The sequence below is a fragment of the Osmia bicornis genome, chromosome 14 (genome assembly GCF_907164935.1).
Source record: "Osmia bicornis bicornis chromosome 14, iOsmBic2.1, whole genome shotgun sequence".
In the NCBI taxonomy this organism is placed as follows: Eukaryota; Metazoa; Arthropoda; class Insecta; order Hymenoptera; family Megachilidae; genus Osmia; species Osmia bicornis.
In genome coordinates, this window is record NC_060229.1 from 3943234 (window position 1) to 3954894 (window position 11661).

General features: G+C 36.3%; 3 protein-coding genes across 4 annotated transcripts; all 3 read left to right on the plus strand.

Annotated features, from left to right (window-relative positions):
* Positions 1-66: 66 nt before the first annotated feature.
* Positions 67-4292, plus strand: LOC114872752 (pre-mRNA-splicing factor ATP-dependent RNA helicase DHX16). The gene is made up of 11 exons (XM_029180327.2): positions 67-776; positions 851-1019; positions 1095-1336; positions 1403-1605; positions 1671-1966; positions 2045-2349; positions 2418-2575; positions 2636-2909; positions 2981-3522; positions 3591-3767; positions 3851-4292. The coding sequence occupies exons 1-11, from the start codon at positions 614-616 to the stop codon at positions 3980-3982; spliced, it is 2661 nt and encodes an 886-aa protein (XP_029036160.1). The 5' UTR covers positions 67-613; the 3' UTR covers positions 3983-4292.
* Positions 4293-5202: 910 nt separating this feature from the next.
* Positions 5203-11513, plus strand: LOC114872760. The gene is made up of 12 exons (XM_046288709.1): positions 5203-5440; positions 5518-5856; positions 5933-6134; positions 6221-6376; positions 6445-6496; positions 7387-7642; positions 7722-8005; positions 9666-10056; positions 10345-10500; positions 10562-10766; positions 10834-10989; positions 11120-11513. Exons 1-12 carry the CDS (start codon positions 5283-5285, stop codon positions 11171-11173), a joined length of 2409 nt encoding a protein of 802 aa, XP_046144665.1. The 5' UTR covers positions 5203-5282; the 3' UTR covers positions 11174-11513.
* Positions 6674-9322, plus strand: LOC123988469 (odorant receptor 94b-like). Of its 2 annotated transcripts, none has more exons than XM_046288692.1 (5): positions 6674-7642; positions 7722-8051; positions 8275-8479; positions 8539-8694; positions 8762-9322. In XM_046288692.1, exons 1-5 carry the CDS (start codon positions 7281-7283, stop codon positions 8810-8812), a joined length of 1104 nt encoding a protein of 367 aa, XP_046144648.1. In that variant the 5' UTR covers positions 6674-7280; the 3' UTR covers positions 8813-9322. The 2 variants fall into 2 exon arrangements, with proteins under 2 accessions (XP_046144648.1, XP_046144649.1); XM_046288693.1 differs by having other exon boundaries at positions 8757-8843.
* Positions 11514-11661: the final 148 nt, after the last annotated feature.

Here is an 11661-nt window from a genome sequence, read left to right on the forward strand (position 1 = left end):
ATATTAAACGTTTGTATGAAGTGTATGTATCGTTTCGCAAAGCGGCGAGAAATGATACGGCGCGGCGGTCCGATGTACGAAAAAAGAGATTGGCGATTCATGAATGAAACGGTGGGCGGAGCATTATGAATGAACTTACGCACGCACGCGTACTAGCGACGCCACGCACGTTGCCTAGCAACGGGCTCCATTCTTGCGCGCATGGCGCCAGCTGATGCAGCGCTGCAGTCTACGCAGAGCTGCTGTTTGTTTTTTTTTTACTGTAATTAAACGAGTACTTTGAATATTTTTATATGGCTGTCGTTTAAATTATGTTTGTTACCTATTATCCTACAACATAAACGATCGAACAAGAGAATAATTAAACGCAAAAGGTTTATTTTTGCTTAGTTTGAGGGAAGTTAAGTCAACCTAACCTCAAACAACTTCTTACACTGTACTTTTCAGTACATATTATCGTCGAAATAAGACGAATAATTAATTTTCTGTATGCACAATATGTTCTGTGATTTCAAATTTAAAAAAAAGAAATAGTGTTTTATTTTTTACCCTTTCCCTTGTGTTGTTATTTGATAATAAATAAATATAACCTATTCCCGACATCAAATACAAAATGAGTAAATACAGAAGGAAAGAATCCTCAAGTGAGGATAGTGATAGCGAAGAGGAACGACGCAGGAGGGATATCAAGGAAAGAGATGAGTTTGCTAATAGACTCAAAGCTAAGGATGAGAGCAAGATACGGAAGGTTGCTATGCCTGCTGGCTCTGGAGCAGGTAAACCGCATTGCCTTTTAAACATATCAATGCTCTTAACATATTTATGTCTTAACATATTGTTCTTCTTGTAGCTGAGGCAGCAAAGAGGCTCAAAATCATGGAAACAGATATGAGAGAGAAGCTGTTACCGAAACTACGTGTTGAATCTCGCAGAAAATATTTGGAAAAGCGTAAAGAGGACAAAGTTGCTGAATTGGAAGCTGATATTATCGACGATGAATATCTATTCGAAGAAGAAGTGTAATCATTCATTAAAAAATACATAGAAAAACGATATAATAAGATGATTCTAACTGTGATGATTTTAATTAATAGATTAACAGATCGTGAAAAGAAAGAAAGAGACCATAAAAAACAACTGCTGCAATTGGCAAAGGAACATGAGAAAGCTAGGGAGCTCGAGAGGGTGCAAAGATACCATATGCCCTTGGAAAAGGGCAAGCTGGAACCAGAACCAGATGTACATGAAAATGAACCACCACAGTCTGAACAGAGCAAGTGGGAATCTGATCAGATGTCATCTGCTGTTTTTCGTTTTGGCGCCAAGGATCGAAAAGGTACGAGTTACCTTGAGATTTAATTAATATTACGAATAAATTATCTATGATTGACGTTCCTTGTAGCCCAACAGGATTACGATCTTCTATTGGAGGATGAAGTGGAATTTGTTCAAGCATTACGTATGCCTGGCAGCGAAAGAGACAGGAAACGAGAAATAAGCCCTCCTCCTCAAGTAAAAGCTTTGCAAACTATACAAGAAACAAAGAAGAGTCTCCCAATTTATCCTTTCAGGAACGATCTTATTCAGGCCATCAAAGATCATCAGGTACTTCGCAAGTTGCATTATGCAAAATCGAACTCACTAACTGATATTAAAACATTACATCATAGGTACTGATCATCGAGGGAGAGACGGGCTCGGGAAAAACAACTCAGATTCCCCAATATTTATACGAAACAGGGTTCGCAGAAAACAATAAAATAATTGGCTGTACTCAACCCAGAAGGGTGGCAGCTATGTCGGTCGCGGCGAGAGTCGCTCATGAAATGGCTGTGAAATTGGGAAACGAAGTCGGTTACGCGATTCGTTTCGAGGATTGCACTTCCCATCGTACTCGTATTAAATACATGACCGACGGTACACTGCATCGTGAATTTCTTAGCGAACCAGATTTAGCTTCCTACAGGTAGCAACAATTTATTTAACCCCTGTATATCGTTCAAATTTTTATTAATTATCGAATTGAAAATCATATTCCCTCCAGCGTGATGATCATCGACGAAGCTCACGAGCGTACCTTGCATACGGATATACTTTTCGGATTGGTAAAAGACATCACCAGATTTCGTACAGACTTGAAACTTCTGATTTCATCGGCCACTTTGGACGCGACGAAATTCAGTGAATTCTTCGACGATGCTCCGATATTTCGGATACCTGGCCGACGTTTCCCCGTTGATATTTATTATACTAAAGCTCCCGAGGCGGACTATATCGACGCTTGTGTGGTTTCCATCCTTCAAATCCACGCGACTCAACCGCACGGTGATGTTCTCGTATTCTTAACAGGTATACATTCCTACCCCTCGGTCGATTAGGTATTTCCAATCAATTTGCTACGAATTTTTGTGTCACAGGGCAAGATGAAATAGAAACGTGTCAGGAAATGTTACAAGAAAGGGTACGTCGACTGGGATCCAAATTGGCGGAGTTATTGATATTACCCGTTTATGCGAATCTCCCGAGTGACATGCAGGCGAAGATATTTCAACCAACTCCGCCCGGAGCAAGAAAAGTATGATTTCTTATTTTTTATTTCAATGAACATATTAATTTTGTGTATCTTGTGTTATAGGTGGTTCTTGCTACCAACATAGCAGAGACCTCGTTAACCATAGACAATATAGTGTACGTGATAGATCCTGGATTCGCGAAGCAGAATAATTTTAATTCTCGCACAGGCATGGAGAGTTTAATGGTGGTACCGATCAGCAAAGCCTCTGCTAATCAGAGAGCCGGTCGAGCCGGAAGAGTGGCACCAGGGAAGTGTTTCCGACTCTATACAGCTTGGGCTTATCAACACGAATTGGAAGACAATACCGTGCCAGAAATTCAGAGAATCAATCTTGGTAGTGTTCTATCCGGCGTCTCGAACAGTGTCGAATCCAACGGTGTTAAATATTATAATTTTGTGTTACAGGAAACGCGGTGCTGACGTTGAAAGCGTTAGGAATAAACGATCTAGTGCACTTTGACTTCCTGGATCCACCACCGCATGAAACTCTGGTTCTAGCATTGGAACAATTATACGCATTAGGTGCTTTGAATCATCGTGGAGAGTTAACGAAACTCGGCCGAAGAATGGCCGAATTTCCTTTAGATCCTATGATGGCTAAAATGTTACTGGCTAGCGAACAGTACCGCTGTTCGGAGGAAATCGCCACCATCGCGGCTATGCTGTCGGTGAACGGAGCGATTTTCTACAGGCCGAAGGATAAAATTATTCACGCAGACACGGCACGCAAGAATTTCCACGTCCCTGGTGGCGATCATCTGACCTTGTTGAACGTGTACAATCAATGGCAGCAAAGCGATTTCAGCACCCATTGGTGCTACGAAAATTTCATTCAACATCGGTCGATGAAACGAGCCAGAGACGTGAGGGAACAATTAGTCGGTCTGATGCAAAGGGTTGAAATGGATCTTGTTTCTGGGATTTCGGAAACGGTGAATGTTCGAAAGGTGAGTGGGAAAATGAAAGTTGGGTAGAATGGGGTAATTAAGGTGGTGTTTTGATTAATTTGTTTCAGGCAATCACGGCGGGTTACTTTTATCACGTGGCGCGATTATCAAAAGGGGGACATTATAAAACTGCGAAACATAATCAGACAGTATCAATCCATCCGAATAGTTCGTTGTTTCAAGAGTTACCACGTTGGCTACTTTATCACGAGCTGGTGTTTACCACGAAAGAATTCATGCGACAGGTAGGTACTCTTTTCTTAAACTATAGCTTATTTTTTATTTCAGATAGTTTCTAAGGCAATGAAAATTCTTTTCAATGTTCTAGGTAACTGAGATCGAAAGCAAATGGCTCTTAGAAGTAGCTCCACATTATTACAAACCGAAGGAGTTGGAAGATTCTACGAACAAGAAGATGCCGAAAGTCGCGGGAAGATCACGTCCAGATGGAACCAATTAGTTAATAATAATTGAACACTTGTACCATTTGTAGTTTGTATAAAAGCACATTGTAAAAAAAATTGCTTCTTTTATAACATTATTTTCTAAATAAAATTCAAAAAAGAAAATCCTGAAACCATCAATGAAATGTTAAATATTCTTATATCTAAATCATTTAGCGAACGATACAGGGAAAATCAGAATACAAAAAGTAAATCTAAAATTCGAAATGGCAATAAAAAATGCAATACTGATGCAATAAATCGTCGACAAAATAAAAAATAATTGAAATATAAAGAATGCACATTCCTAGTTAAGAAATGCATTAAACAGTTATTGTACTTCATTGTAAATACATCTTATTTTAATAAAAAAAAAAGATGAAATGAAAATATCTTATCTTTTTAATTCTTTCCAGTTCACTGTACTTCCAAAAATTCCACGTACAAATTTCCATTTTTCCACTTAACTTTCTGTCTTCCTGCACACTGTCTGATTGCCAACTGAATGTACACTGTTTCTATTTTCTCCACGCAAGTTGCTTCGGTATAGCTGTCCTGTAAATAAATAAAAATCATTTCCACAAATGATTCGTGGCGACACGATAAATTATAAAACCCCATAGGGGTCTTAAGACAGTGGTTGCAAAGATAACGAGATTCATGAAAAGATAATCGTGCAATTTGCGTAGAAATGAACCAGAAATTACGATAATGATACGTTGATACATATTTCTCGTGACATACCATTTTCTAGAGGAACACACGCTGCAAGGTGATCAATTTTTTATACATTTTTATGCACCGGTGAAACGTAACAATGAAAAATGTGTTCAGTGAAAGTCGTGAGCTGATATCAAGCAATAACATAAGTAGAAACAGTGAACTAAGAAATTCTACATTTTTGACATCTTTAAAAATCATACCACTTTTATATTAAATTTAAAATGTCGGTGATACGTTCAGGTAAAATGTGTTGTATATTAGATTGTTGGTGAAATATATTAATTATGAATATAAATTTTGCTATCTTTTATATTTTCCTCATTAATAAAATTTTAATTGAAATTATCTACTTTTTATCATTTAATCTGTTTGTTCAAATCAGACCAAAGAATAAGCATTCTACGACCAGCCTTCAACATATTAAAAATTTGTGGATGCTGGAGACCGTCTAAATGTTACAATAGACCTAGACAAATTGGCTACGTCTTCTACACATTTTTCGTGTGCACATTACTATACAGCTTTTGCATATCGCAATTTTTGAACGTGATACTTAACGTGAGAACAGCGGATGATCTTAGCGAAGGATTGTACATGTTCATTGCGTCTATCCTTGCTTGTTGCAAGATAGCCACGCTTCTGATTAATCATAAGGGTATTAAAATATTGGTCAGAAAACTCGTGAAAGAACCTTGTAAACCTGAAGATGACCATGAATCGACGATTCAGAACAAATTCGACGAAAGCATCGGGTAAATTAATTTCAGAGAAAAGATGTACTATACACAGGATTAAATCGAGTGAATATCTTTTCACAGACTCTTTGCAGGTCCATGACAATTTATTACACAATCTTAGTGGAAATCACGGTCGTATGCATGATCTTATCCTCGGTGTTCACTGATTTCAAAGACAGAAAATTATTATACTCAGCATGGATACCATTTGATTATTCAACCTCGAATCTCTATTACATAGTATACCTTCATCAAGTTGTCGCTCTAATTGGAACATCGCTTCTCAATGTAGCCTGCGATGTAATCGTTTGTGGATTACTGGTCCATGCATGTAGTCAACAAGAGATTTTGAAATACAGATTAAAAGGAATGATTGAGAAATCGAATGCGAATATGGGAAAAATCGTGCGTTTTCATGACTACTTATATGGGTCAGTCTGTAATTAAGCCACTGAATGTTAATATTAAACGTACAAAAATTTGGCAAAAAATCATTTTTTAACGTAGATATGCAGCTATGGTGCAAGAGAAATTTAAAATAATCATCGGTGTCCAATTGGTATCCAGTACTCTAGTAGTGTGTTTTATCATGTATAAATTAACAAACACACCAATGAGCTCGAAATACCTGCAATTCGTTCTCTACATGGCTTGCATGATGTCACAGATATTTTTTTACTGTTGGTATGGAAACGAACTCAAATTAAAGGTATTTGTTGAATTATTGTACATTTGATTGTTTAAATAAATTATATTTCTGACATCCATCACCTCTCTTCTGATTTATAAATACAGAGTGTCGAGATGGTGGATGCAATTTCTGAAATGGATTGGATATTACTTGACAAGAATAATAAGAAAAATTTGATAAATATAATAAGGAGAGCACTGAATCCAATTGAACTATCCAGCGCATACATGTACACGATGGATTTGGACACCTTCGTGAGCGTTAGTAAAACAATTAAAAGATACTGTCATTAGAAATAATTATCATAATGTGCATCTGCTTATTATAGATACTGAAAATGTCTTATTCGGCGTACAATTTACTTCAAAGGACGAAAGAATCATAGAGTAAATAATTATATGGCTGTATATAGGATATGATATTTTAATATTAAATTCTATCTTCTAATGTTCTATTCCCAGATGTTTCTGAAAACTGCCCTTTAAAATTTGACAGAACTATTAGAAATTAAGAATTATCCTTCTTTTCTCTAAAAGTTTGACTTGAAAATCTCACCACCAATAATTTTAACCACCAGAATCTACACCAATTAATTAAGAAACCACAACACGACTTCGCATACGATGTTGTCCAACCAAGTTGACTCTTTCGACTGACTCCTTGCAAATACACCACCTCCGATCTAATTTATTATTCCCGTTCTAAAGAATTCACCTCTGACGTTTCCCTCAACAAAACTACTGCCAGCGCAATATTCTTTTCACCAACAATATTTCAGACACAACGAATAATGAATAATATTAGATACAACATGTTCTGTCGTCGCGATCACACCGCAATTACCGTAATAACATACCCCGAACACTAGAAGAGAAAATTTAGTTCATTAAAATCCCCTCGGTGGTAGACGCTTACTTATTTCAGGGAGTACAAATAATAATATAGACATTCTACGGTTATATACCTTTTGATTGCTTTGAAAAACCGTCGAGTGAAATTGAATGCGAGGACTTTTTTCTTGAGACATTCGGCTGATGTTCGAAAACAAAAGCAATGTAAAAGTCGCGATTAACATGCATTTGAAGAAATTCAACAAAAGCAATTTATTTACTGGGAACGCTAAAAAGTGCAAATTTTTTTCAATTGAATGTCAAATTGATAAAGATGCAAGTAATGAGATGGACATTTCGACTTCTGACAATGTGTGGTTGTTGGCGACCTCCCTCTTGGACATCACCTATCAAAAAACGCCTCTACAATATCTACACAGCGTTTGTATTCACGCTAATTAATACATCCATGATCCTTCAAATCATGGACCTGGTGTTAATCGTGGAAAATCAAGACGAATTAAGTGAAAATATCTTCCTGATGCTAACGATGTTGGTAGCTTGTCATAAAATGTACAGCATGCTAATGAGCCGTAAGAACATCGCTGTATTCAACGATATTTTGGAAAATGAACCTTTTCAACCGGAAAATGTGGAAGAAATAGAGATTCGAGGGAGATTCAACAGGAGGGCTGAGTAAGTTAACGATTTAAAAATGAACAATTTCCACTTGTCAGCTAATAGCTTGCATTATGATTTTTACATATTATTATAGAATACAAGCATATATTTACACGGTTGTAAACGAAATGGCAGTGATATTCCATTCGTATAGCGGTTTGTTAAAGTCAGAAAAATTGCCATACAGAATGTGGTTACCTTACAAACACCTCTCGTTAACGATGCTCATTTTTACTTACATTCTGCAAGCTCTATCTTTGATGATCGGATCTTTGGTACACATCGCCTGTGATAATTTGATCTGGGGCATGCTGATTCACACTTGCAGTCAAATTGAGATTCTTGGATACCGTCTGAAGGCGATCAAACCGAGCGAGAGTCAGTCTGCGAAGTCATCTGCGCGTTATCATGATCGCGTGTATCGGTTGGTTTTTTTCATGTCAATTCTGTTAATTTGATTAATCATCAACCCTTTCGCTATTACAGAAATATAATTGTAGGAACAACTTTATTTTGTTTAAAGAGGGTAGCCAAAGGGTTAATAATCAAAGCGTTATCAATTAGCACTAAAAAGTCTACATCATAGATTTTAACCCTAATTTAATTATCTTGCCCCCAAATTAAAATTTTCATTTGAAACATTGCAGATTTGCCAAAATGCTAAACAAAGAATTTGAATGGATCGTTTTCGTCCAGTTCGGCGTGACTACAATGATCGTATGCTTCAACCTTTATCTATTGGTAACAGCGAAAAATATAAACGCAAAAATTCTGATAGTTGTATATTACACTTGCGGTATGCTAACACAAATATTCATTTATTGTTGGTACGGGAACGAAGTTAAATCCAAGGTCTGTATAACACGAATTTTACGTTTGTTTTATGAATAAAAGAAAGCTTCCTTTCTTAGAGCCTCGAGGTATCACAGATGGCATTCAGAACCGACTGGATGTTTTTCAACAAAGATATTAAAAGAATTCTCTCGATGATTATGAGACGTAGCGATGTTTCCATTGAATTCACAAGTGCCCACGTTGTGTCTATGAATCTTGAATCCTTCGTGAAGGTACACACGGTACACGTTCATACAATATTCTATTCGCAAATAAACAATTGAATTTTGTTTAGTACAGTTGCTGAAAGCTTCTTACTCGGCGTTTAACGTGTTAAGCGACAGAGAATAGCAACGTTCATGGATCACTTCGAAGAAAAAATAATTGTCGACCCTCGCCAAATATATTTTGGATGGACACAATGAGCAATTAGTGAGACGTTCACGTAGAGTCCACTCGACACATGTACATAGAAAAAATGTTAAGTAAATAAAATGTTTAACGCAATAATTGTTTTATTACTAAATGTATAATATCAGCAGTGATCCCTATGTCATTTAGTGTTTTAATTAGAAAATTATTAAAAATACTTTCGTTTCATTTTCTCGCTTTATCACGAAAGAAGGATTAAGTTGATAGTAAACTGATAGAAGAATTGACAGACTCGATACACGATGCTTCCTGGTCAAGTTGCCTGTTTCGACTGACTCGCCGAAGAAACATACATTGCTAACTGTTTCATTATTCACGGCTCGAAGAATGAACCGCTGACCCTTCTGTAAGAAACACTAGCTAAACGTTCATCAGTACAAAATATCTTTAAGTAATTATGTTAGAGACAAATGTAATAAGTATCATTAAAGAAAAATATCATGTCATATGTCTCCTAGCATTATAATGACGTAGGATGAACATAGGAAGAGGAAGCTATGCGAGTAAATAACCCTTTTATAATTGATAAACTCTTGCTTATTGTAGGGATACAAATAATATGGATACTCTATGGTCGTACGTTGTTCAATTCACATTTTCAACCAACAGTATTTGCATTACTGTCAAAGAAAGGAGTGACTGAGCTTCAAAAATAAATCTAAAGTGTGGTAAAAAATGTCTAAACTATGACTATCGTGTATCTGAAGAAAAGCAATGATCGTGAGAACAAGTGAGAAGAAAAATATCGAAGGAAAAAAATAATTGATAATTCTTGTTTCATTGAAAATTGAATCGAGTGCGATGCAATTGTTGCAAAGGATATTTCAGCTACTAGCAGTGTGCGGTTGTTGGCAACCACCCTCTTCGACACCGCCCTACAAAAAATTCCTCTACACCGTCTATACTGTGATTCTATTTATATTGTTAAACGCTATAACACTTTTACAATGCCTGGACTTGATACTGGTCGTGGAAAGCCAAGAGGAATTCAGCGATAACATTTATCTAACGTTGACGATGTTGGTTTCGTGTCATAAAATGTACAGCATGTTACCGAGCCAAAAGAACATCACTGTTTTAATTAATATCCTGGAGAAGAAGCCTTTTCAACCGGAAAATGAGAAAGAGATGGAGATTCGTAAGAGATTCGATAAGAGAGCCCAGTAAGTTAACTGATTCCTTTTCAATCCGTTTGATCAGACATGAATATCAGAACAAAAGGGATAATATTCAAATGGTTTGCTGTTTTTTTTTTTCAAAAATTGTTACAGCTGGCAAGCATTTTTTTATTTAGCTGTAACACACTCGTCAGTGATATTTTACTCAAGCACAGGGGTTTTCAAAACTGATGCTATTAAGTTGCCCTACAGAATGTGGCTACCTTTCGATTACCTTCCACTTCACTTGCACATCATCATTTATTTTTTACAAGTTGTAACTTTACTCGCTAGAGCAACAGTACATATTGCCTGTGACGCTTTAATATGGGGTCTGTTCATTCACACTTGTTCCCAGCTTGAGATACTTGGAGCTCGTCTGAAAGCTATCAAGCAAGGAAATAATCAGTCCGCAAAAGCGTCTGCTCGTTACCATGATCGAGTCTATCGGTTAGTTCGAATAAAAATAATTCAGAATCGAACATGTAACCATTACTTCGAAATATTGCAGATTCACCAGAATGATAAATGATGAATTTAAGATGATTATTTTTGTTCAGTTCACCGTAAGCACATTGGTGGTGTGCTTCACCCTTTACATACTTGTAATAACGAATGATATGAATACAAAATTTGTGAATTTAATAATGTACGCGTGTGCTATGCTAGTGCAAATATTCTTCTTTTGTTGGTACGGAAATGAAGTAAAATTAAAGGTTGGTCAAAGCGATGAATACCTATGATTACTAAGTTGATTTTTTACATTTCTTCTTGTTTAATTAGAGCATTGGAATTTCTGATGTGATATTCGGAATTGACTGGACACAAATGAACAATGACACTAAAAGAATTCTCTTGATGATTATGAGACGTGCCACAGACTCCATTGAATTCACTAGTTTTCATATTGTGACTCTGAATTTGGAATCATTCGTAAACGTGAGTAAATGGATGTTAACACGCATACATTTGTTAACACTTTGGAAAAATGTTTCAAAGTAATTAGAATAGATTCGATGAAACTTTCAAACGTCAATGTATTAACGAATTATCAAATTTTCTGTCACAGTTACTTAAAACTTCTTACTCGGCGTTTAATGTGCTTCAAAGTGGCCAAGGATAATACCTAGGACCGACACGAATCACTTTATCGTAGAAGCATGGACATTCCCCGAATCGAAGAAAACTACTCGTTAAAAACACATATGTATGCAGTGCATTGAACGTAGAACGAAACCATGTAAGAGCGGGTAGTAATAAATTGTTCAGAACAGCAGTTACATACTTACAGAAAGTAACCTGTCTTATATGCACCACTTCTTCCATCTTTACTTTACCCATCGACACTTTGAAATTATTTGAGACATGCTTCAAACTATTTACCATTGTTTCCTGATGAAGGAGTTAACTGCAATATTCTAATCCTTGCAAACTATCAAGAATCTGCAATTAAAAAATACATAATTATAATGCAAAGATTATTCCTGTCATTAGATGTGATACTGTCATTAGAAATAATTATGATAATGTACATCTGCTTATTACAGATACTGAAATGTCTTATTCGGTGTACCACCAGAATCTACACTAATTGCTTAAGTAACCATAACA